At 41.0% G+C, this 25442-nt stretch overlaps 1 protein-coding gene across 1 annotated transcript; it reads left to right on the forward strand.

The window, feature by feature from the left end:
• Nucleotides 1-1447: 1447 nt before the first annotated feature.
• Nucleotides 1448-24535, forward strand: gpm6aa (glycoprotein M6Aa). The gene is made up of 7 exons (XM_015950627.3): nt 1448-1706; nt 16181-16373; nt 16536-16692; nt 18031-18184; nt 20773-20849; nt 23194-23259; nt 24168-24535. Exons 1-7 carry the CDS (start codon nt 1670-1672, stop codon nt 24318-24320), a joined length of 837 nt encoding a protein of 278 aa, XP_015806113.1. The 5' UTR covers nt 1448-1669; the 3' UTR covers nt 24321-24535.
• Nucleotides 24536-25442: the final 907 nt, after the last annotated feature.

The following is a 25442-nucleotide window of genomic DNA, read 5'->3' on the forward strand; positions in this document are numbered from 1 at the left end:
GGGCCTTACACAGTACAGAAGGTCATCAACCCAGTCTCGTACCGGCTGCGGTTGCCGGCTACTCTCCGCATTCATCCCACCTTCCACATCTCCCGACTCAAGCCCTAAGTGGAGTCCTCCCTAATTCCGGCTCCGGCGCCTCCGCCTGCCCGCTTCCTCGATGGTGAGCCAATCTACACCATCCGGCGCATCCTGGACGCCCGTTGCAGAGGTCGGGGGTGGCAATACCTCGTGGACTGGGCGGACTACGGCCCCGAGGAACGCTCCTGGGAACCGGCCCGCTCCATCCTGGACCCTGCCCTTATCTCGGACTTCTGGGACCGCCGGGGCCGCCCTGGGACTTCAGGAGAACCCAAGTCAGAACCCAAGTTCCCAGGCCAGCCTCTCCCAGCTAGCTGGCCTCCACTAAGGACCACAACTCCCAGCATGCCCCTCGCGGGGATTCCCTCCATGTCACAAACCGCGGCTATAAACGGAAGTCGCCTTTCCAGCTCACCACTCAGTCATCGTTTCTTCAGATTCATGATCAGAGTTTCCAACCTACCGATCCATCCCACAAACTATCAGCTCATAGTAAGTTATCTTATTTCTGGAAAGCCCAACATTTCTGTGTCACTTTGTTGACGCTCGAACGCTTGGGGGTTTCCTAGATTAAAGCGTGAGCCGGCGTTTCACCGACGCTCTCACTTCCGTGTCTGTGAAACTACGCTCCCTACAAACTCAACTCCCGAATCCAGCCGACCAGTCTGACAGGATGACTGAGTCTGATGTAGCTGAATGGAGATGGCTAAACAGTATACAAGAAGCGTGGCATTAATGTTTTATGACACTTTTATCTGCCACACAACTAAATCAAATCCATCATGGACCTTGACATGCTTTCTTGTACAAAAAAGTTTCTGCTAAGCAAAACGTGCATTTTCTAAAAGTTTTAAATAAAGTCACCCAAGATACAGCATGCCTCTGCAGTGTCTGCACTTTATGGATGTTTAAGACTCCTTGTTTGTATAATTGAATCAACTGTGACTAATAAGATTTGGAGAATCCTATTTCAAAATCAACTACACCCCCCCCCCCCCCCCCCCCGCCCTCATAGGAGGGAATGACTTGATGCAGTAGAGTCCTGTGTTGGGAGTGGGGGTTGGTGATAATGGGTTTAACCCTTCTGTCCAGGAGCATGTTTTGTTGATCCAAACAGAACCCTACTGTCTAGCGTCTACACAACATCCAAACCTACTCAAAACTTGTCTCTGTGTTTTATATTTTCCACTAACTAGTAATTGTATATTTACCCTTTCTGACATGCTCTCCTCTCTGCTTAGCTGCCTTCCGTACAGACCACCTTCTGCTCAATCCAGCCCCCTTTTCCTCCTCCTCCTCCTATTCCTCGTCCAAGGAGGGTTTCAGTGCTTGCCACAGTAGCTCACAATGGACAGCACCACAACGACTCAGTGATCCCTTGCATCATCCAGACGCTTGACAGAAACCACAGCTGACAGCCAATCTCAGCCTTCAGTAGGAGCCCTCACAGAGTGGGAAAGTGAGGCAAAAAGGAAAGATTAAGGCGCTTTGTGGATTATTTTTATCATAAGCAAGGCTTAAAGCCTTTAAACCAAACAGAAAATTTTCACCTTTAAAGTTTAGTAGCTTTAAAACAGAATTAGTAAAGATGGAAGAAGAGATGGATGAGGGGCAGACCCAGAAAGGTAAGAAATGCATGTTCTATTAGATTTTTGAAGTGAATTTGACATTGGTTTATTTTATCTGTGTCAGATGTATCTTTGCACAAATGTTAGCCATTCCAGGTTTGAATAGGGCAGCAGATGTTTGTGGTAATTCCTTTGTTCACCGACTATCAGCACTCTACTTTAAAAGGCACGTCTGTGTGTGTTTGGGCAGCCAGAGGGGTGTGAACTGCTTCAGCGATGGTTGTGCTGCCTTTGTTTGCTTGATAAGGCTTTTGTGGTTGTCGTGACAGCTGAGATAAAAAACATGGAGAGGAGAATTAAAGCCAGCTTCTGCACTCATTCTCCATCGGCTCCCAGGTTCTTGTTCTTTGTGTCAAAATGTGCAGAAGGTGCATCTCTGCAGCAGCACTCAGTGTGGGTTTAAAGCAGGTTTAGCTTTTGCTCACTTCAAAAGGGGACAAGCTTTTATTTGCGTAAAGTAGAACTGCTATTTATACTTCACACCCCCACCACTTTTCAATTCTGCATGAATGGTTCAGCACAAGGTTGAAAGCAGGAAAAGAAATGAGGGCTTATTTTCTTAGTGGAGGATGCTGCTGTCATGTCAAAAACATATGTTTCTGCCTCCTCAAATGCATTTCATGTGACAGCGGCTTCGTCATATGTTTGTGTTTTCCTCTCCTCCTCTCTGCACCTCAGCATCCAGACACACACGAGCTGAAGCGGTTACCATGGAAGTGGCTGAGTGTAGTCATTAGTTACTCTCTCTTCAGCCTGGTGCTGATAATTCAGTAACACAGGGACACTTCAGTGAGTTTGGGCGTATGGGAGCTAGCAGAAATAAATATGCAGGGACAGCAAAAGATTCAGACAGAGGAGCATAATATAAAGAAAAGAGTCGGCGAAGGAAAATGTTCAACAGATTTTGGTCTGCCTCTTGGCTGCCATATGTTGGTCTGTACATAGACATAGCTACTGAAATTCCCAGCGTTATTTTAAAAACACAGATGCAAACCCAACTGGAAGATGCTGTGACACATGCATTTCTACATGTCTGGTCTACACATGTCTGGCACATAGACTCTATATAGGGATACACCCTCTGCGCTGTCAACTGTGGGTTTCTAGAGCTGAATTGAAGCCCAGTGGGCGCTTCCCACCACTGCCATCTTGGCCACGTCACGCGTGTCGTCACTCCCAGAACACACAAAAATAGAGCTGAGAGCGGGGCTGTGAGAGTGGGGGCAGATGATAGACACCCAAACAACTTTGAGCCAATGTAGCTAAGAGCTAACAGAGGTTGGCATGCGCTTTCATAGAGAAAACTGCTGTTGTGTGACTCTGCTACCTTCTAGGCTTTAACACTTTTAGTATGAGGCTGAGGTCTTTCATGGAGCAAGCAGGGGCCAAGCTGCTAGCGCTAGCACTGATGGCTCATCTGCTACCTATTAATAAGGATGGAAGCTTTAAATACAGCTCAACAAATGAGTCACAACCCCCACCCCCAGAGTTGTCATGGCGGAAAACTAGACCTATTAAACATAAAATGTTTTTGGTCCCAGGCTGTAAGCATGTTTATTCCTGCAGGGGAGCCTTTACAACATGGAAGTCAATGGGAACTTGCTCCTTTCAGGAACCAGTCCCTAGTGGATGAGGGGGGTACTGCAATCGTCATTTCAGCGTTGGTTTCAGTTTTGGCAGGCAGTTTCCCCCTTTGTTAGGCACTAGTCAGACTTTGGATTTTTTTCAGTGTATTTTGGTAATGCTTTACAATAAGGGTTCCTTTATTCATGTTACTGCTTAATTTTAATGCTGATATTAAATAATATCCTTAGTTAATATCAGAACCATTAATAAAAGGATCCTTTGTTTATCAATGCTTAATAATGCACAAAGTAATGGTAATAATGGGACCCTTATTGTAAAGTGTTACCATTTTTAAAACTAAAGATAGAAAAAAGTCCTTCCCTGGTTACATCTTTATTTATTATTGTTTACTTTTCTGTTCAACATTGGAAGAAACTGCACTGAAAAAAGGATCAGCCAAAATGGCTGACTTTATGCTATTTAATTCCATGTTATTCTATGTAATTGTATTACATAAAGTTATTAAAAGATCCACTTTACCTGTTCTTATGTTTGACTTGTGTTTAGTTCTTTTAATAAATATTTTTTTCTTTTAACTATTAAATTTTAGTTGAATCTTATATAAAAGTTATGATTGGTGTTTACTTGTGTGTTTACTACCACCCTATTATGGTTGTAGCCATGAAGGGCTTCATGAATGACAAAAAAACAAACACAGTTTTGATCCCTCATTAGACACGTCAAAAAATATTTTCTGTGTGTGCAGCAACATCAGATTGATACACAGTTTTGACAATTTAGATGTTTTCAGTGGTAGAAAATCATGTTTGTGCACAGAAAATAGGCATGGAAAAAGGACTACAAAATAAAAAGTGAACGCAAAATGAGATGAGATTCATTTCTAACAATTTGATTTTCTAAACCATGCTTTGAATTAACTCTGAACATTTTACAGCTGAAGTATAATTATAATTTTGTTGGGAAAAATTAAAACAATGATCACAATGGCCTCTACTTCTTTGTGCTTTTCCTGTTGAATAATTTAATTAACGGATTCCTTTTTGGACACCCCCCCCCCCCCCCCCCAAAAAAAACTTTTTTATTAAAAAAATAAATGAACAAACAAACGCAGAAGCCACCTTTTCAGCTTCTCTTTCATATCAGTTTGATTCAAGCTTTTGGTCGAAATTCTAATCATCCGAATTAGAAAAAGATCTGCTTTGTTCATTTCTTCTTAAAAAACAAATACAAAAGAGCTGGCATTAAATTCAAACGAGCTGCGTTCACCAGAAATATCAGAACAATTTGTTAGTCCACAGGTGTTTTTGTGATTGTTGTAACACAATTTCTTTAGAAGATAGCAGTTTTGAAATATAAATTTTAAAATCAAATTTAACACTGAAAATGTATTTTTTATTTTATTTCAACGCAGATAAATTATGCTGTAGACACAATCCAAGTTAAAAGCAAATCAGTATGTGCCTCCATTTCTGAGGAGTTGCAGGTGTCACCGAGTGCACTCGCAGCACGATATTACCCTTCTGTCTTCCTCTTGTGAGGCTGCAAATCTCAGATTATGAGTCAGATGCACCAGGTGGGCACCACTCACTTCAAATGCTCGCCAAATGTAGAAGAGCACTCTGCGTAGAAAAGTGGCCAAGCACAACAGGGTGCAAACCAACGCCCTGCAGCTGAACAAGAAGTTTCACTGAATTGAACACAGAAACGATTAATTTTGCTGAGAACTTCTGCAAATGAGCAAATGATGGGTAAAAGTGTCGACTAATCAACCAAACACATTTCTGCATATAGTTCACACATGGTGCTCTAATTGCCATTCGATGGAAAAACAGAGAAAAGCACACCTGTTAGCACTTCCTGAGCCAACAATCTAGTCTGCAAGACACAGCTTGTCCTTCTGTTTGATAGGTTTGATCAGCCCTCTCACTTGGCAGGAAGTCACCAATCGAGCATCCCATTGATGTTTCTATAGACTAAAATAAGAAATTCCTGTCAAACAACATGGTGGAACAAACCGATTATATAACTACAGGGTTTATATTTTGGGATTTTGTTGGATTTTTTTCAACAGTTTGCTAAATATGGTGGTGATGCAATCATTAGCTCTCTCAATGAATGTCAGTTTGGGATAGCTTTAGGCCTTCTGAGTTTCTAAGAGGCTGCATTGAATATCCAACTGATGAATACTTGTTGTAAAGTCTTCGTCTTTGTCGGACATTCGGGAGGGACTCGGAGTAGAACCGCTGCTCCTCCGGATCGAAAGGAGCCAGTTGAGGTGGTTTGGGCATCTGGTCAGGATGCCTCCTGGATGCCTCCCCGGGGAGGTGTTTCGGGCATGTCCGTCCGGCAGAAGGCCCCCGGGTCGACCCAGGACACGTTGGAGAGGTTACATCTCCAGTCTGGTCCGGGAACGCCTTGGGGTCCTGCCGGAGGAGCTGGTGGACAAGGCCGGGGAGAGGACGGCCTGGAGCTCCCTAGTTGGGATGCTGCCCCCGCGACCCGGACCCGGATAAGCGGAGGAAGACGAAGACGAAGACGAAGTCTGGATTAGGGACATGTTGGAGGGCTGATATGTCAGGCTGAAATATTGGACCAATATTTTTAATATACCGCCATCAGCTGATGAAAAGTCAGCCTGCAGTAGCTCTGATCACACATAACTGTTCTGTCTCATTATTTTGCATCGCAACCTGCCCTGCCCTGAAGAAGTCAAACGACTTCCACCAATTGTTCCTCAGACATTTGTTGGGACTTTTAGTTTCAGGGGAATTCATTGTCGTTCTTGAAAGAATGAACCTCTGTTTAATTAAATGTATGCACAGTTTACAAGTGTTTGTAATTGTGAACCTTAAAACTATTTAGTATTAAGGATTCCTGCAAGCTTTTAGCAAGGATGTTTAAAGGTTATGAAATCAAATGAATGCACTTAATTTTAAAGTTGTTTGTTGATGTTGTTTTGATTGAAGCACATTTAGAAACACAAACTAAGCAAAATCTAAAATCTGAAAACAACTGTTTGTTGTGGCCCCTTGTTTCAGTGTTGTGACCTAAATCCCTGCATTCCTTCATGCTGGCTGCTCAGATTGTTGGCAAACAAGACTTTTAAGCTCATTTCACCCTAGAAAGGGCATTTCTAATGCCGTAGAAATGCAGGAACGTTGTGTTGAGTATTTTGACGTTTCCCCTTCGGTTCCCTGAGTGAACTTGGACTAAAGACTTGTCCGCACTGCAGGCACGCAGGGTTGATCGGACTCTTCCAGCAGAAAAGAAAGAGAGGAAATCACTGGCTGAGTCTTTGGTCCTGGCCTGTAACGTCTCTTTTTGCCCCGTGGGGTTATGTGTGTGTATAATGTGTCTCATTCACCATTGTCCCACTGAATTTGTTGACATACAGTAAGTGGGTCACAGCTCTGAAGTACTTGCTCTAGTCTCAGATTTTGTGCTGACGTTGACATGGCAACCATACTGGTTGATTAAACATGCACAGGCAGGGAAGAAGGGGGAGATGGGAAAAAGCGTGCATGCTACAGGAGGTGGGGGTGGGCGGTGGGGGCTTGCATTTAAAGGAACAAGAAAAGCATCGAGATGAGTACACGCCCCGTACCGACACAAACGCACCATCCCCCCAACTCTCCCTCTCTGCCTCCCCTCCGCCCCACCCAAAACTCCTCTAAGAGAAAACTGCCGCTCACGGGAATTTAAATCTGATCAGATTAACATAAAATATATATTTGATTTTATTTTTAATTTTATTTTAATACGTTTTTATATTGTTACAGCACACGCACATGCTGCAATTCTAACACGACTTCAAAACATGTTTATTTTAGCTGTTGCGTCATCAAATAATGAACATAAATCATCATCAAGTAGAAATTAATTTTATGCGGTATCAACTTCCTGAAAGAGAATAATGTTTAAAGTAAAATCTTAGTTTAAATAATCAGGGTGCTAAACTGTCTTTGCAAGCCTGAGAGAAAATATTCAGATTTTACTTTTGAATGAAATCTTTTTTAGCCACTTTTCTGGTGTTTTCATTTGACTAAATCATTCTGACACAATGAGGATATTTGTTTATCGTTCTTCAGTAATTTGACACAAACACATGAATCAGCAGCCAGGCATCATGACGAGTAACACTCCCAGTCATGTGTGGCTCATCGCGTGTCATTTCACGCCGTGCAGCTCTGATGAACAACTTCATGCACTCGACTTCAACTCTGACCCTAATCATTTTGTGTGGCACTTAATGCTGTAGAATTACACGCTAAAAGCTTAAAATCCGCTTAAAACCCGACACACTAAAAAGGTGCCTGAAGATGGCACGTTGGATTAGGGGCTTGAACAAGAATTCAACACATTACTGGAAGACAATGCGGCTTTGCCTTCAGCGCGCAACAAAACTGAAAATGCATTATTCTTTTTATTAAATAAAACCAGTAGCAACAGCTACATGTGATGGCATCAGAATGTCATTCTGCAAACTAAAAACAATAAAAACTGTGCAGAAACTGAGCAAGATATTAAAAATAGCTTTAGACACAAAGTAGTCATAATAGCTTAAAAATGTCCAATTAATGTTGACATTTTGTCATCTTTAATTTGTGCAAGCGCAACTTAATTTACAGGTGTTGTGGCTTCATATATTAATTAACCCCGGCTGACCTCCAGAGCCATCTTTGCTTTGGTGGTCTCCATTTAGCGAGGAGCATATTGGAGCACGTGAAATTTGAGTGGGTCACAGAGAACCAGAGGGTTCCCTTCGTCCGGTGAATGTGACACTGACAGATGGAGGAGAGGTGGGAGGTGGGTGAGGCCTTAGGAGGGGGGTCCGCCTTTCTCTTTGTATTAGGGAGATGCCTTCTGGTGATTGGTCCTTAGTGTTTGGGGTCAAAGCCCTCCCTCCTCTTGTTATCAGCGATGATGAAATATTTAAATCCCCAACACTTCTTAGATCCTGAAGTTGCTTTTTGTTAAAGGTGAATAATTGTCATCTGTGCTGCCAGATTTCAGTTGGACAAAGTAGTGCTAAATATGTCATGTTGTGAATATGTCAAGTGCAATCTAAACAGAAAGATTTCTTTTTTAAAATATTATTTGTTTATCTGATTATTATTTAACCAGGGGAGTCGACAGAGAACCCTTTCTCATTTACGACGATGACCTGACCAAGAAGCAGCAGCGAGAACAGAAAATATGAAAACAAACACGTTAAAACAGGATAAAAACACACATAAAACAATTATAAACATAAAAACTGTTGTCACACACATTAAAATCTGAGTAATCAGGACAGACCGAAAACCATTTTGCCCTCTACAGAAACAATCTAAGTTTAAAAATATAATCAGATATTTGAGGTGTGTTTCTGTGTAAAAGATGTAAATAAATACATTTTTGCCTATTGTAGATATCTTTCTGAGGTTACAACAGGGCTGTCCAGCCCTTGTCCCATGTCCAGCATGTGTTAGTTGTTTCCCTGCTCCAACACACCTGATTCAAAGGTTGAATCACCTGTTCAGCAGCTCTGCAGGAGCCTGTTAACCACCTACTATTTAAAAGCAGGTGTGACGGAGCAGCAAAACAACTAAAACATGCTGAACAGGGGATCTCAAAGATCAGGGGAGGAGAGCCTTGGTTTATACCCCCTAACTAATGAGCTAACAGCTACTCACACTGCAGCTAAGTCCAAACTAGACTTTTGTGGACTCGAAATACCACTGATCTCCTAAATTTTATGTTTGATTTGATATCTTTAAAAAATTTTATACCAGAAATAATCTACTGTATGATTCTTTGGTTCATCCTGGGATCATTTTTACGTTACTCATAGGTTTAACACATTTGCAGTGGTAGCTAGTAGGAGAAGATGCCTTGTAAGTTGTACTCTGGGGGAAAAGCTCTGGTGTGCCAATTTCAGGAAAAGAGCCACATCAGAGCTGAGCTTCTGACAGCAGCGTTTGGAGTCTTCTTCCCTGATAACTGGACATCTCATCTCTGATTGGATTACAGTAACGTGACTCAACCACTGACTCTCTTTGCTCTTCAACGTCAAGCCTGGATGAGTTCTTCTGTGTGGTGGAGTTGCTAATGCTAACGGTTAGCTTCTACTATAGCCAAAACAATCTCCTAACACATGGATGCTTCCTTGTCACGTGACGTGTGACGAACGCGGATGAAGATCGGCGATGTTTGTTCCCACGGTGCGAGGGCTCGTTCCAACGCCGACACAGTAAAAAAGTAAATGGTTGGATTTAAAATTATGACTTTTGTCGTCAGTGGTGGTTGATGAGTTAGCCTGATTTATACGTCTCCTTCTGCGTCGGTGCGGAGACACGAAAAAATTACGTGTTGGCGCAAGGGCTCTCCAACAGGCTCACAGAGGGTGATGGAGACATGTCCAAAATTTTAAATACCTGTCAAAAGTGACGAAGACCGCAAGCTAGTGGATGCCACTTCCTGTAAATTTGTCAACAGCACCGCCATTTTTCCTTTAAAAAGTAAAAAGATATTTAGCAGCAGACACAGAACAGATTTTAGAATGTATCGTGGAAAAAGTCAGAAAATATGAACATTTATTCACCCATGACTGAAGGAGTACAAAAATACGGAGCAAATGTTTTATTCGTGGAGAGAAATGATGAGAAACGTGGGTTTAGACTAGCATGGTTTACAGATGGTGACCGCATGAAGAAGCGGAGGAGAACGAAGGACAAATTTGTCTGTGTTATAAAGTCTCACATGTAAACACATTAGTAAAAACACAATCGTGGCTCGGATACATGAGTGTGATGGTGGCGTGATACCACAGAAAAGTGCTACGCCCTGGCGGGGAATTACTTTGCAACACTCCCCAGGTGATGGCCAAGGATGAGAGCAAAACATCTCTGTCAATGCGTTTGCGTCTCTCCCTTGCAGAGCTGATGGAGAAGTACAAGTCAGGCTTTAATTGACAGTGTGACGTAGATCTGACAGGATTTTTAAACCCTAATGTTTCATCGTCTATTTCTATCAGCAGCAAATAGGTGTAGGAGACTGTTTTCATGTTCAATCTGCATGAACAACTCAGATCGACAATTATAATCAGAAATAACAATATAAAAACAATTTTCAATGAAGAACCATTTTAGGGTTTCTGCAAAAATTATTTAAATGTGCAGTATGTAGAAATGAGGTAACAATTACATCCTGTGGTAAAATTGGTTTTCTGCAACCACGCTAAGCAACTCTGGAGCGTTTTGTTGGCCGTTGTCAAATTACAATTGTCGGCGCTGCAGTATCAGCTTGGAAGAGACACGGCAACCCTACACTCACCGATGGTCAATAGTAGTTACGTCCCTCCTTTCTTTGTTTTGAAAGGAGAAAAACTGACAATCCCCACAGCCAGCTGGGTATAAAATATGTTTCAGTATAACCTTCCTTCCAAAATGACTGAAACATTAGACTATTTTCTTTTTTCTCACTGTAAAAATCTCACTATATTCTTACATACTGCACCTTTAATAAGGGTGAACTGAGGGGCTTGGAAAGGTTTATAAAACAGTGTCCGCTTGAGCTGGTGTGGAAATATGTACAGCTGGTGTACAACAAAAGTCATGAGTTTATGGTGTGGCTAATCTTGGGCGCACCCATTTATAGCAGAGAAATCATCATTGTCCCCCAATTAGGGGATGCTCGGGTATACATCCACCAACAATTTAATAGAATATTTAAAACTTTCCAGCATTTTATGTAAACATTACTTTATAAACCTTTACACCATTTTACTCTAAGGATTACATTTTGTATGAAACTGTTATTTAGGCAGAAATATTTACAAAATCCTGTTGGAGTCCGCCTGGATGTGGCATAAGTACCGTAAATCCTCTAATACAGGCCGGTATTCAATTAAAGGCCGGGTCTCCAATTTTGGCCGGTGTCGGCGGAGGTGAATAAAGGCCGGCCTCTTATTGTGGCCGGGTGGAATGTGGTAACAAGCAAGTACAGGGGGCGGTTGTGTCATCGTCTCACTTTTGATTTGCCAGTGATAGACCGCGAGGGTAACTTTAACCGTGCAGAGACGAAGAGGAGGCTGTGCCAGAGCGTCGGTACTGACACGCGATCGTTCATGTCGGTTCATTTCCTTTAAAGATTTCTGTCTTTTATTTGCGCCTGATGTGTTTCGCTGCATGCTGTGGAGCGGGCCACATCAGCTTGTCCTCAGGTGACGCACCGATCACTGATGCGCCCGCCAAGCACGGAGCACTCCGCTGTTTTTGCGGTAGATCTGCCTCCTGAGCACGGCCACAGTAACAATCAGGTGTCGCCACATTTAACACGCGATCGTTCATGTCGATTCATTTCCTTTAAAGATTTCTGTCTTTTGTTTGCGCCTGATGTGTTTCGCTGCATTCTGTGGAGCGGGGCACATCAGCTTGTCCTCCGGTGACGCACAGATCACTGATGCGCCCGCCAAGCACGGAGTACTCCGCTGTTTTTGCAGTTGGTAATCTGCCTCCTGAGCACGGCCACAGTAACAATCAGGTGTCGCCACATTTAACACGCGATCGTTCATGTCGGTTCATTTCCTTTGATGTTTTCTGTCTTTTATTTGCGCCTGATGTGTTTGGCTGTGGAGCGGGGCGCATCACCTTGTCATCCGGTGATGCACCGATCACGCGGACACCAAGCAGTGCGCACTCCGCTGTTTTTGCGGTCGGTAGATCTTTTAGAACTGCAGTTCAAAGTTAACTCATAGGTGAATATATTTGAACCCAGGTAGCAGTTTTTCTTTAGGATTGAGAGGAGATGCAGGAAGATAGTAAACAGACAGGACAGAAAAATAGTCAAATAAAAACAAGTTAGTTTTTGTACCTGGTGGTTGCAACAACCAGACACCATTGAAGGTAATCAGAAGTGAGGAACAGAAAATGAAATAATTATTTTAATGTTTAGAGCAGCAGGAACTCCGAGAGGCTGCAGGCACATCAGTGAGTTTGCGGCCGCTGCACAGGGGGAGGGGGGAGAGGGCTGAAGCAGAAACTACCATTGTTAAAAGAAATGTGTTTAACTTTGAAAATGTGGGCGCAATTTTAATTGTCAAAAACTCCAGCGAACCATTAGTTCATTTTGCTCAAATAGAAATAGAGGCATGCCTCTAATACCGGCCCTCCTTCCAATAAAGGCCTGGAGCGTGATGAGTTTCAGTCAAATACAGGCCCGGGCCTGTATTAGAGGATTTACGGTATTTTACTGCTGCTGGTGGATTTTTCATGTGTAAATCGACAGAATTTAAATAACCAGGAAATGGAATAACGTTGCACAAACAAGCTATAACCTATCATGGACTGGTGCAGCACACAATAGTTTTTGCCACAGTTGTACTAGCCATTAGCATATCAATTAGGACAAAAAATGTCATCCAGGGAGCAATCCAGAAGGGTATTTATTTATAACTTTAACCCAGAAACGTCCTTTAAATGACCAAAAACTTATATATATATATATATATATATATATATATATATATATATATATATATATATATATATGGCCCTTGGTACATGCACTTTTTATTTATTTTCTATTTTTTCACAAGTGATGTTTAGCTGAGCAAAAAGCGCAAATATTTCATGTGAGAGGCTTGAGCACTGCTGTATTGTGCCTCGTGTAAATTATGGATCAAGCACACAGTTTGCTCTCGGAGTCTGCACCTATCGCCATCAAGCATCAATAACGGCTCATTTTCAAATGTAACTTGTTACACCAACACTCACCAAGATGTCCTAAAGAGGCTTTTTATTTTTTATTTTGCATTTGAAATGATCTTCTCATCTTGTTTTTTAGGTCTTTGCTGAGACTAAAATATTTTTCTTCCACAAAATTAAGAGCAGATGATCAATAAAACATCAGTCATGTTGCACGAACGCTCTGTAACTTTGTTCAACAGTTTCCATAGTAACAACACCTCCCGTCAGTCAAGAAATGGATAGATTTTAATTATAGCTCGACAAATGTAATAATCGGTTTGGATCAGCATGGTGTAATGCCAAATAACATGATAGTTTTGGGGAAATAAAAAAAAACAGGAAACTGTCGGCTCAGATTGGTGAAATGAGATTGTAAAGTGCAATAAAACCTCTACTGAGACCACCAAAACTGATTTATGCATTCAGAACTTTACATATTGTCTTCACACAATCAGATCTCATCTGCTTGTCAGCGAAGATGCAAATGTAAGATGGAATTATCTGAGTTTGTTCATCACTAACAAGCTCGTCCTACCAGGAAACACTTCCCGCTGCCACGTCTGAAAGTTCTCAGGACCCAGAATAACAATTAACACAAAATCTATGTTTTACTCGTGTGTGTGTGTGTGTGTGTGTGTGTGTGTGTGTGTGTGTGTGTGTGTGTGTGTGTGTGTGTCCCACATGACCGGCCCGTTGATTCTGACCCAGAACACGGAAAGTAAATGGGACTCTTTTCTATCTCTCACGCTCATCTTGTCAGTAAACACCACTGAATCAATAAAGCTGACGTCCTGAAATGATAAGGTAGCTCCAGATAAAGAGTCTGAGGAAAAGAGTTGCTGGCAGAATCCCTGTCTTTGGGAATGTGCAAACAGTTGTACTGGTGGAGGCTTTATGTGTTGAAATAACTTTTGATACGCCAAAGGGCCAACGAACTAGCATCTATGAAGCTCAGATCATTTGACAGATCCACGATTTTTAGGGGTGTCAAACATCTGGATGACTCAGAATAAACCAGGCAGTTGAAAAATCATCTTGTGACAATAATTCAATTTTATGGTAAAAAAACAGGAAATGTGTATTTGCATGTAAATGATTGACTAAAGTAATAATATAATATTATAATACAATATTCTCTGGCTTTGTGTATTTGTATTGTTGTTATTCTGTTTATTGCTTTTTGCTGTTGTTTTATTGGTGCCTGATTTTTTTGTGATGGATGGTTGCTATTATGTTTTATGACTGTCGTGTTAAGCACTTTGGGGTGGCCTGGAGCTGGAAGGTGCTCTATAAATAAAACAATGATGATGATGATGATGATGATGATGGTGATGATGACATGTTGTGGTTCAGCTTGCTTCTCTGATAGAAAAGTGCATTTGCATCTCAGAGCCAGAACTCTTTGCAAAGAAGTAAGTTGAATGAACATGTTCAGATGACCAGAATGAGCTTTTTCACCTCGAACACGATCAGTAATACTTTTTTGAACTGAAAACTCAAAATGTGAGTTTTATCTGAACATTTTCCTTCGAAGCCATGAATAGCATTGGTGTTTTTCAGCTCTTATCAAGGTAAATTCAGTTTATCACAACAGAAGAACTCTTGATAAAGTCACACAGGAACAACTATGACAGAAAAAAAGCCCACACAGCACAACACAACATAATATAAAATAACATAAATATTGGAAGGATTTTTTATTTTCTGGGCAAACAGCAGAATGAGAGCAGATGTAGAAACAAATGGATCATGAGCTATGGCCTTCAAGTCATTTAAAACAAATGGATTGCGTGTTGCTTATTTGAGAGTTTTGCAAAAAAAAACTTTTAAATCATTCTCAACAGTTCAGTTTATTTTCAGTCATCACACTTGATGATGGATGAAATCAGGTACATAATTTTGACACACTTCTGTTAAACCTGCTGGTTGTTTCTAATTCACATCAATAAAATGGAAATAAAAACCCATCAGACCAGATCCTGCGCTGATTATTCCCTAAAGACTTTTAAAACAGACATCATCTTCTAGTCTGAGACAGAAGAAGCCGCCTGCTGAGGAAATCTGAACACCACCTCTACTTAAGTGTTGTTTCTGAGAGTTAAAGCTGCATGGATCATCGCGTGCATCATCAGTAGTTACATGTCTAGATTAAATGTGTGGCTGAAAAGACGGCTGGCACTGGATTACATCAGTGATGATGCAGAGGATGAAGCCTGAGCGACGGTCGGTCGGAGCTGCACTGGGCGTGAGAGAGCTCAGCACAGCCTGCCAGGCAGAGCAGCTACTCAGTATTCTGCTCAGGTCTGCAGGAGAGTCAGAAGCAGGGGAGATATCGCTCAGACTGCTGATTTGCAAAACAAGACAATGAAATAGCTGTAAATAAAAGGTGCTGAGAATATCCCAAAGCATTTCAAATATTTATGCTTTACAACTGACTAAACTGAAAGGGTCACATTAAAAAGATACTCTACAGCACAACTGAGGCTTATTTAGTCGTTATGTGGAGGATAAAAGGGACCACATTGGCACATTTAGCATAGGTGTTGGTGTAGATGCCCAACACAAAAATGATACTATCTCTCTTTATGTTTTCTTTTGTAGCTTTCCCAACAGATTCAGTGTTCTTTTTACTTAAAAATGCTAAATAGTTTGGACTTGCTTTGTTCTTGCACAGAATCAAGGTAGCTGATGTTTGTTCTTTTGAGACATAATTGATTCAGAAGCCCCCAAACATGCAAACAAAAACACAAAGACAAAATACAGACTCATAACCATGGAGACAATCATATTCAATGGTCTTTACAGACTGTGGCCAAGGGAGATAAAAGGTGGAAAGGAACAGCAATACATCTTTTTGAGATCCCTGTTAGCTGTAGGTCAAAGGTCAACATTTTTCTGTACATTTTAAATTAAACATCAGCATCTGCAGAGCAGAATATTTAAAGTGATTAAATCTACAGATTATTTGTGAAGTCAGAAAACTAAATTTTTCATTTTTTAAACACAAAAGTTTTAAAACAATCAACAACTTGATGATAATTTTCTCTCTGGTAAAAATGGGTTTAATAATTAAAAATTCAGCAAAAGAAGCAAAATATTTTGCCCAGTTTTGTTCTTTTTGGTGGAAAGTAATTCATTAATCTTTCTGTGTTCAAGGCTGTCTTGATTGCTGCATTAAATGCCTGGGCGGGATCCCGTATCCTTCCCTCATCGCCACCATCTTGCTGTATGCGGGCGTAGCTCTGTTCTGTGGCTGTGGACATGAAGCTCTGTCAGGGACCGTCACCATCCTCCAGAACTACTTTGAAGTAGTGAGGAGTCCTGTGGATGCACTGGATGTCTTCACCATGTGTGTAAAAAAATATCAGATGATTAAAGCTGGATAATTGTAAATTTACATGCTTGTTTGTGTGTGTGTGTGTGTGTGTGTGTGTGTGTGTGTGTGTGTGTGTGTGTGTGTGTGTGTGTATATATATATGTGTAAACCCAAAAATTGCCTCTCATTCTGCAGGATTGATATCATCAAGTATGTGATCTACGGCATTGCTTCGGCGTTCTTTGTTTATGGCATCCTGCTGATGGTGGAGGGATTCTTCACCAGTGGAGCCATTAAAGACCTGTATGGAGACTTCAAAATCACCACCTGTGGACGCTGCGTCAGCGCCTGGGTACAACTGCTGTTTTACTCCATATTAATTTAAAATAATTAAGTTTAAATGGAACATATTCTAAACAACTCATATTTAATCATCCTTTTGTGCTGCGATGTGGGTCTAATACCTCAATAAACACTCCGAAGTAAATAAATAAATAAAGAAAGAATAAAAAAATCACCCATCGGCTTTGAGTGTTTGGTTTTAGGAATATCGTGCTTAAAGCAAGCCTTTTGAAAAAGGTCCCAGAATAGAATAGAACCACTTCCCGAATGCAAAAGATTGCTGCTACTGGTGGCTCTACTCTGAGCCCCTCCCAGATATTCGAGCTTCTTAGGATATAGCAGCCTAAGCGGGGGAGATGTGGGTATGGCCAGCTCCAGTTTGTTTTCCTAAAGTGACAGCCCTGAAACGGCTCATTCTGGAAGGTGTTGAAACTGACAAGAATAAAACTATATGAGAGGATGTTTGTGCAAAACAACTTCATGTAGCAACCATGAACTTAAGAATATAAGCCATGACATGCTCTCTGTGTAGTTTCTGCTTATGCGTTAATGCTTCAGGAATCACTTGGCTTTTGCAGACTTTTGTCATCAGGTCTTTTTAAAGTATTCCCTTAAAGGTTGTAAACATTTCTGTAGTTTCCACATTCTGTCAATTGCTGCTGATGTCATTCTTCAACATACTTAATTTAGCTGAAAAAAACAATAACATATAATTACTTTTTGAAAATATGCATTACAAACATGACTGAATTGTACAAGTAGTGGCTGAAAATCTTTATATTTTTGTAGAAAAAATGCATTTCTAGTTTTGACACCACTTATACTCAGTGACCCGACATGATTTCAATAAAAAGAGAAAACATCATGGCCAACAAAAACTTGCCCTGAAGATGCTGTTAAATTGATTAAAAGCAGGAATCTCTGTTGCATCAGATATGTGTGAGTCAATCTCTGTAAAGCTTAATAACATAAAGCTAGATGACCGGAATTTAACAATAACTTGCTCACTGACTTACACACTTCAGAGAATGCAACAAGAAACTCAAAATCTGGGCAAAAAACAAAAAATATATATTCTTCATGTTCTGATGTTTGATTTGGACACAATATTTATGTTGAGTTTAAGGTAAATGTACAAAAAACAATTAAAATACTTTGTTTGCCTACCATGACAGTATGGAAAGTTGCTTTTTTAAGCACAGCGCTTTACAAAGCCTTCAGCAGGCCGTCAGATCCGTAAAACACACTCTGACAGAAACAAGCTGGCAGGTGGGGAGGTTTAGAAGAGATGTGACCCAAAGGATCACACTCACAGTTCCTGACCTATCGTCCTCACTTTCTCTTTCAGTTCATCATGCTGACTTACATCTTCATGCTGGCTTGGCTCGGAGTGACGGCTTTTACCTCCATTCCCGTCTTTATATATTTCAACATCTGGAACATTTGCCAAAATTCTACTTTTTTGGAGGGGGCCACACTCTGCCTGGACCCACGTCAGTATGGTGAGGAATAATATTCTATATTTCCTTGTCCTCTAGCTTTAGCACTCTTTAAATAACCGTGTGACTCCTGAAGTCCTCTCAAGGGTTGGTTGGACCACCTGAACTGCCGCAGCTTTCCCAACTCACAGAGCAAGAGATCTAAACATTTTTCCACAATTGCACTTGAGGCTTTTAAATGCAACACAGAGGGATGTAATAACAGTAAAGATTTCTAAACATGGTTTAAGGCATGGGACATTGAAAGAGGTCTACGAAATGTAAAAAAATCAAACTGTGTTGCAGTGGTGGCTGGTGAGAAGAATTCTTGGGGCTTTATGTGAAATATTTCCCTTCTTAGTCTATTATATGTCTTCTAATGAACAGCTGGAAAAAGACCTTAACTCCAGAACAGTCATTAGTTTCCCTTCTCCAAATAATCAGTTTTACAGATTAAGTTCATTATCACATTTACAGATTAATTAGCCTATAATAATAAAACTCAAATAAATACACAGACCGACTGTAAACACATTTAAGAACACCCGAATACCATAATTTCCATTTTTATCCGTATTGACATTTTATTTTTTTCTCCATAGTTTGTTTTCCAGTTTTTTCTGTCACAATTGGTCAATGTGTGCAACTCAAAGCGTAATATTCAGTGCCACCAGTAGGTGGCAGTAAGACCACACATAAATTGAATTAGAGTTCTTGTTTTAAACATTACATTCATATAAAATGTGAACAAATAATCACAACTTGCTACAAAAACTACAGGTTTGATTTCTCAAACGATGTGTAAGTAATTTAGATCACTTGTAGACTCTCTCTCTCTCTCTCTCTCTGTCTCTCTCTCTCTCTCTCTCTCTCTCTCTGTCTCTCTCTCTCTCTCTCTCTCTCTCTCTCTCTCTCTCTCTGTCTGTCCTCTCTCTCTCTCTGTCTCTCTCTCTCTCTGTCCTCTCCTCTCTCTCTCTCTCTCTCTCTCTCTCTCTCTCTCTCTTGTCTCTGTCTCTCTCTTTGTCTCTCTCTCTCTCTCTCTCTCTCTCTCTCTCTCTCTCTCTCTCTCTCTCTCTCTCTCTCTCTCTCTCTCTCTCTCTCTACATACTTACTATAGCCCCATTCCCACCTGTACCGGGTCGGCCCGGGCCGGGTAGCGTAGGTTGTTTACATATCTGGGTGGCCTGGAATTTTCCCGGGCCAACCAAGGCTCATTCTCCGGCCCTCTTCCCGAGGGGTACTGCTTCAGGCCGACCAGGGCCAACACACCCACTGCTGACAAGAAATTCACACCTTCCATTAGAGCAAGCCTCTGATTGGTGGGTAGAATCAGCCCACATGGGCTTAAGACAAGGATGTGTGGAATCAACCGGGCCAGGCTGGGGCCGACTGGGGCTACCCGGCCCGGGCCGACCCGGTACAGATGGGAATGGGGCTTATGTGTTGCTTAATTTGTATGTAAGCATATGTACATACAAATTTTGTATAGTATTTTATTCTTTCTTCCTCCACATAAGGGATGGCAGCGCCGTGTGGACGAGCTGCCACTGCTGTGTTGTCTTAAACGATGGGAATAATTCAGTGTAACTCTTTTTGATTTTGTTTATAAAGCATCTGCCGAGCAGAGGGACATTTCAAGGTGCTTTAAAGGTCAAAAACAAACAGTTTAGCAAACAGGCAGGGAAAGTATGCAAGGCATTAACGGCAAAAAAAACAAACAAACAAAAAAAACAACTCATTAAAGCAGTTTGTGGGTAAGAACAAAATGAGTTCAAACCAAACATACCCAAGAATAAAAATAAAATAGTAAAATGTTTTCATAGAAGTTTGTAACTGAACACAAAATCATAAATACGTTTAGATTAAGATTGAATTTAAACTTTTTTGGGTTCCTTGACAGAGTTTTTTTTTCTAATCAGATGAAGGATTGGATCACATTCCTGAAATAGCATGTTGCTATGAAACAATCCAGTTCAAGCCTGTAATGATAGTTCTGGAAAGTAGAAACCTGGAACCTCCTCCTTTGTTTAACATTTTTATTTTTTCATTTGACAAAGATTTTTTACTCTTCTCTTGACTATCAATCTTCGCTGTCCAAAATATGGATATGTCTGTTATCAAAAGGCCCTCCCACCTTACCACTCCTCATGATGGAGAATCGGGTGTTTGATCTGTAAACAAGCTCAGATGAATGAAGCTCTAACTCCAGGCTTATTACTCATTTTTTTATTGATACTGAAATAACTTGCATTAAAAGAAAGACATAGTCAAGGAAGGAAAAAATACCTGTCTTGTTCTTATTGAATCCACTAGAAAACAGAGTATAAAAGAAGTCAGAGTATATTCCATAAGCCCTGGAGCAATTTTCAAAAGTCAAGGGCCTGAAAAGTAGAAGCCCTGAGTCAGTATTTACTCTGCGGTAAGTCTGCACTCTGAAACCAAAGAAGAAAAATACCACTAAGCCAAAAATTAAGGTCCATCAAATCAATCCTTTGTGTTGGTTCTTTGTTTTCATTAATCAGACCATCACTTGCCTGGATGCAGACCTGGTATAAATAACAGTACTTAATGCATATAACCCTGCTACCACATTTCTCTCCATTTTATTTCAGGTGTGGTGCCAATTGCTGAAGCCAAAACTGTCTGTACTGGATCAGAAAAATTCTTCAACATGTGTGAATCCAATGAGGTATAGGAAAAGTACTACACTTCTACGTTCTTTTATACCAGGGGCTTTCAATTCTGGGCCTGGCGCTCCGGTATCCAGCATGTTTTTAGTTTTAACTCTGTTTCAACACACCTGACTTCAATCAGCAGGTGATTAACATGCTTCTGCAGAACCTGATGAGCTGCTGCACAGGTGGATCAAGTGTGCTGAATCAGAGAAACCAGTAAAACATGCTGGATATAATAATAATAATAATAATAATAATAATAATAATAATAATAATGCATAGAACTTATATAGCGCTTTTCAAGACACCCAAAGACGCTTTCACACACTCTCACATTCACACACTGCTAGTGATGGTAAGCTACTTGTAGCCACAGCCGCCCTGGGGAGGTCTGACGGAGGCGAGGCTGCCATTTGGCGCCGTCGGCCCCTCTGACCACCACTAACACAGGCAAGTTGGGTGAAGTGTCTTGCCCAAGGACACAACAGCAGGATACCCCTGGCGGGAGCTGGAATCACACCCATGACCCTCCGAATCATGAGGCAACCCGCTCTACCACCTGAGCTACTGCTGGATATCAGACCTCCAGGACCAGAACTGAATACCCATGTTCTATACTTACTACATTTTGAATGTTTAGTAAAGAAATATTGATGGCTTTCTAATGTATGGTTGAATAATTAAGACATGCCTTGCACACAAATACAATATAGATCAATTCACAGTTTATATGAGATAAGCATGTGTGGGTGTAGCTTAGGTCAAGTTACAAAAAATGATAGATGCAGTAAATTATTATCTTTTTACTCATCCCCGTGTGGGATTGTAAATACACTCTAAGAAATGAAATTTTTAATTTACTTAACCATGTCAACTGGTTCCAATAAACCTAGTTGCTTAAATGTGAAGAGTAATACACATTTACTTGGTTTAAGCGCCTTGTGAGGCGCCATATAAAAGATTGTTTCTTCTCTTCTTTTTCTTTAGTGGAATCAGCTGACATTACTAAGTCAGCTCTGCAGCTATTGCAGGTCGGGGGGATTTATAGTAACGTAAACCTGAAAATTACTTGAACAAAAAATAAATCCATGTGATGATGGATTGTGACAAAATGTCACAAAGTGAAATTTAGTCCCAACGTGATAAATGTTTGGCAATTGTTACATAACACATGCACAACTTAGTTTCTTTTAATTCCCAGATGTATTTCTCAGAGGGCACCAACTAGAGATGGAAAAAGGTATTGCACCTTAAGCCCATAATTCTGTGATTAAGGCTGGATGAACCGCTCCATTGTAGCCTCAGCAGGTCTACCGTTGGCCCGAGCAGTTTGGTGTTTGCCAGTCACGGCGCTCTATGTTTGGTAGGCGGACTTCACGCTAGGAGAAGAAGACGATCTTTTATATAGCGCCTCTCAAGATAAAAATCACGAGGCGCTTCACAAAGCTAGAGTTGTGACAGAGTAACCCCGTTTTCACACTGAAAGCATCAGCGGCGTGGAACGACAGCAGAATGTCACTGCTTCAAATAGAATCTATTATAGACAATGGACCGTTTCAAACCAGCAGCGACGCAGCGAATGGTGGATTGCATAAACAAACCATAACCAGAAGTCTTGAGGGATCTTGTAATCTTGCGAGTCCAGCAAAGATCACAGTGAGGAAGCCGTGCCGCTGCCGAGACTCTCCCGGTGTGAAAAAGACTGCTTTGAAGTTCACTAGTAAACCGTTCTGCTGCCGATGCCTCCTGTGTGAAACCAAGGTTAAACTGCAGAGATGGCATGTGCATTGGGAACGGCGCTTATTTAAAGCAGCTTTGACATCTACTTTAGACCAAGGTAGACTTGGGCTTTTCCTTGAGACAAGCAGATAGAGGTACTTAAGTCCTTTATGTAGGAAAGTATGTATAGATGTATTTGTTTCTGCTAATGACGGACTGCCCAGTTGACTGATTTCTGTAGTGATGAATAAGTCATGTTTGCTGCTCTGACTGGTCCCAGCGCTGTCCACTTGCATGCAGAGACAGTATGAAAGACATTAGATTCCACCCTAGGACTGAGCTCTGTCTTTGGGTCGTGGCTAGACAATATTTGGGCACATATTGGATGCGTTGCCAGCCTAACAAAATTCCTGAAAGAGGGAAAACACGGAATTGTTTGCTTTAACTGAATGCATTTAGTGACAGACTGAAATCATCACATCAATTTTTTTCTGAAAATTTTCCCAGATATTCAGTGAGTCAGAGTTTGCTCACGGAGGGGTTTAATGTTCACATTTTACATCCTGCTAAACATTTTTCTGTAACAAGATTTCCAGGGAGCCCTGTGAAAACGCTGTGTTATTGATTTGTTTGGCACAGCTGGACATGACGTTCCACCTGTTCATCTGCGCCCTCGCTGGAGCAGGAGCTGCTGTTATTGCTATGGTGAGCCACCAGAAACACACCAAACACAAAACACCACTCAAGGTCCATTTCAAAACATTACAAATGAAAACCTTCACTAGCAGAATCCATGTAATTAGCGTTGGTTAATGGCATGTAACTGAAATGCGTGTTGCTGTGAAACTTGACATTTTTTCATTGTAGCTGCTTGTGTTTGTGGGAGAAAAGCTGTAGATAGGAGAGAAGGCATTTTGGTGCAGTGAAAGAGACAGGGTTTGTCTCCCTCCCTCTTTCGGAGGCGGCGGGCATGTCAGGCGGTTGTCATGGAAACAGGAAGAAGAAAGGCTTAGAGATTGTTGCAAATCACTCAGTAATTTGTGAGGGGCCATTTTCTGAGAAAGAGAAAGTGGTTGCTTGTCAGGAATGATGGTGCAACAAACTGTAGCAAGACTTTTGTTGTTTTGTGTCTTTCTTTTATATTTGTTTATCTCCTCTGTCTGGATATTTACAGAGAAAAGATGCTGTGGTGCATCCTAGAAAGTTGTTAAAGCTTTAAACAAACAAACAAAAAAACACCTCTGAAAGCACGACAAATTAAATCCGATAAGGTGAGGTGGAGTTAAGAGAAAAACAAAATAAGGTTGAGATTATTAGTGTTTGAATCTCATTTGTATCTCAAGTGTACATTAAAAATAAAAAGAGCGGCGTCGCAATGAAACTACAATCCCTTGAGAAAATGAGAATCGTGTTACAACCTCAGTTATTAGAGCACGATACATTCATTATAATTTTAGATACCATGGCAATGTCACACTCCAAAACCATGTTTGACTTTATGCTGCCACCTGGTGGACTCCTGGAATTGTCCCTTAAAAGACCTACAGGGTTAAATATAAAGCTGGTAAATCAGTGTTAGTCAACTTTTTTATTGTATTGCATTCACCCTACAGATCCACTACTTGATGGTGCTTTCTGCCAACTGGGCCTACGTGAAGGACGCTTGCCGAATGCAGAAGTATGAAGATATCAAGTCGAAGGAGGAGCAGGAGCTCCATGACATCCACTCCACTCGCTCCAAGGAGCGTCTGAATGCCTACACATAAAGACCAGGCCTGGCCCTGCCACTCCGGCCTCTCTTCCTCTGTCTCTCCTCTCGCTTTCTATCGGTCTCTCTCTCTCTTTCTCTCTCTCTCTCTCTCTCTCTCTCTACTGTACCCTCCTGAGGGGGGGCAGAGATGGCGCCTAGGGCCCTCGACACTGCTGATGTAACTGGTGCATCATATGAAAACTTGGTCTGCGGGTGCATCACACAAAGCTCCTTACTCACAAGCAGCATTTCAAATGAAAAAAGCCCCTTTACCTCTCTCATGAATGGTTTTACAATTATCGTTATGGCAGTTGTATCATTCTTAAATACGAGTTGTTTAGTGCTGATAGTAGTTTTAGTGTAGTTTGTAGAATTAAAGGTAGCAGTTATATTTCAGCTTTTTTAATTTTCTGAAAAATTTGTGTATAATTCTTGTCTTTTTATTTGATACTGTCATCTTTTGTTTTTTGCATTCGTAATTTATTTCTTTGCTGATTTCTGAGGGGGCAACAGGGGCTTTAAAGGGTTTTTAAGCACATTTATCATGTAGTGTGTCCGGAGGTGTCCTGCTCGAGAGCTGTGTGTGCTGTATGTGAACGAGTGGATTAGTTAAAAGATGTTTTAAATCTCACAACTATGAAGAATTGTAATCCTATGCCAGTATTCCCAGGGATTAAGACCACTTTCACATGAAAATTACTCATTTCTGCCTTTCTATTTGAAGTTACGCGATGGAGAGATGACTAAATAATTAATTGTACATTCTTGGAAAACAAGTAATTGCTAGACATAGCTAGCCTGTTAAACAGGGATTATTGAGTTATAATGGATTTCAAAGAAACCGTCGAAGCAACTGGAGTAAAAGTTGATAAACTTACCATATAAAGGAATTTTACATTGATTCTATTGTCTTTGAATCACGAGGCACGGATGCACATGTTTGCATAAACAAACTATAATTTCTGAAAAGTGGAACTCTATAAAAACTAAACTCCTGTGTATGCAGGACTCTGCACTGTATCTATTTATCAAAGCATACCTTTATGTTTTGCACTGATGTTTGAAATCATGAGATCATAATGGAAAAAAAAATGGGTCCAATTTGCATCTAATCATCTCAAGTGAAAAGAAAGCCTGA

Source organism: Nothobranchius furzeri, chromosome 1 (assembly GCF_043380555.1).
Source record: "Nothobranchius furzeri strain GRZ-AD chromosome 1, NfurGRZ-RIMD1, whole genome shotgun sequence".
Taxonomy (NCBI): domain Eukaryota; kingdom Metazoa; phylum Chordata; class Actinopteri; order Cyprinodontiformes; family Nothobranchiidae; genus Nothobranchius; species Nothobranchius furzeri.

What these genes read in the sequence shown, in the direction of transcription:
- gpm6aa (XM_015950627.3), top strand. Translation starts at nt 1,670, where the DNA reads ATGGAAGAAGAGATGGATGAGGGGCAGACCCAGAAAG. An exon ending in GACGCTGCGTCAGCGCCTGG is followed by an intron (nt 16,693 to 18,030) that starts GTACAACTGCTG and finishes TTTCTCTTTCAG; the next exon opens with TTCATCATGCTGACTTACAT. An exon ending in ACATGTGTGAATCCAATGAG is followed by an intron (nt 20,850 to 23,193) that starts GTATAGGAAAAG and finishes TGTTTGGCACAG; the next exon opens with CTGGACATGACGTTCCACCT.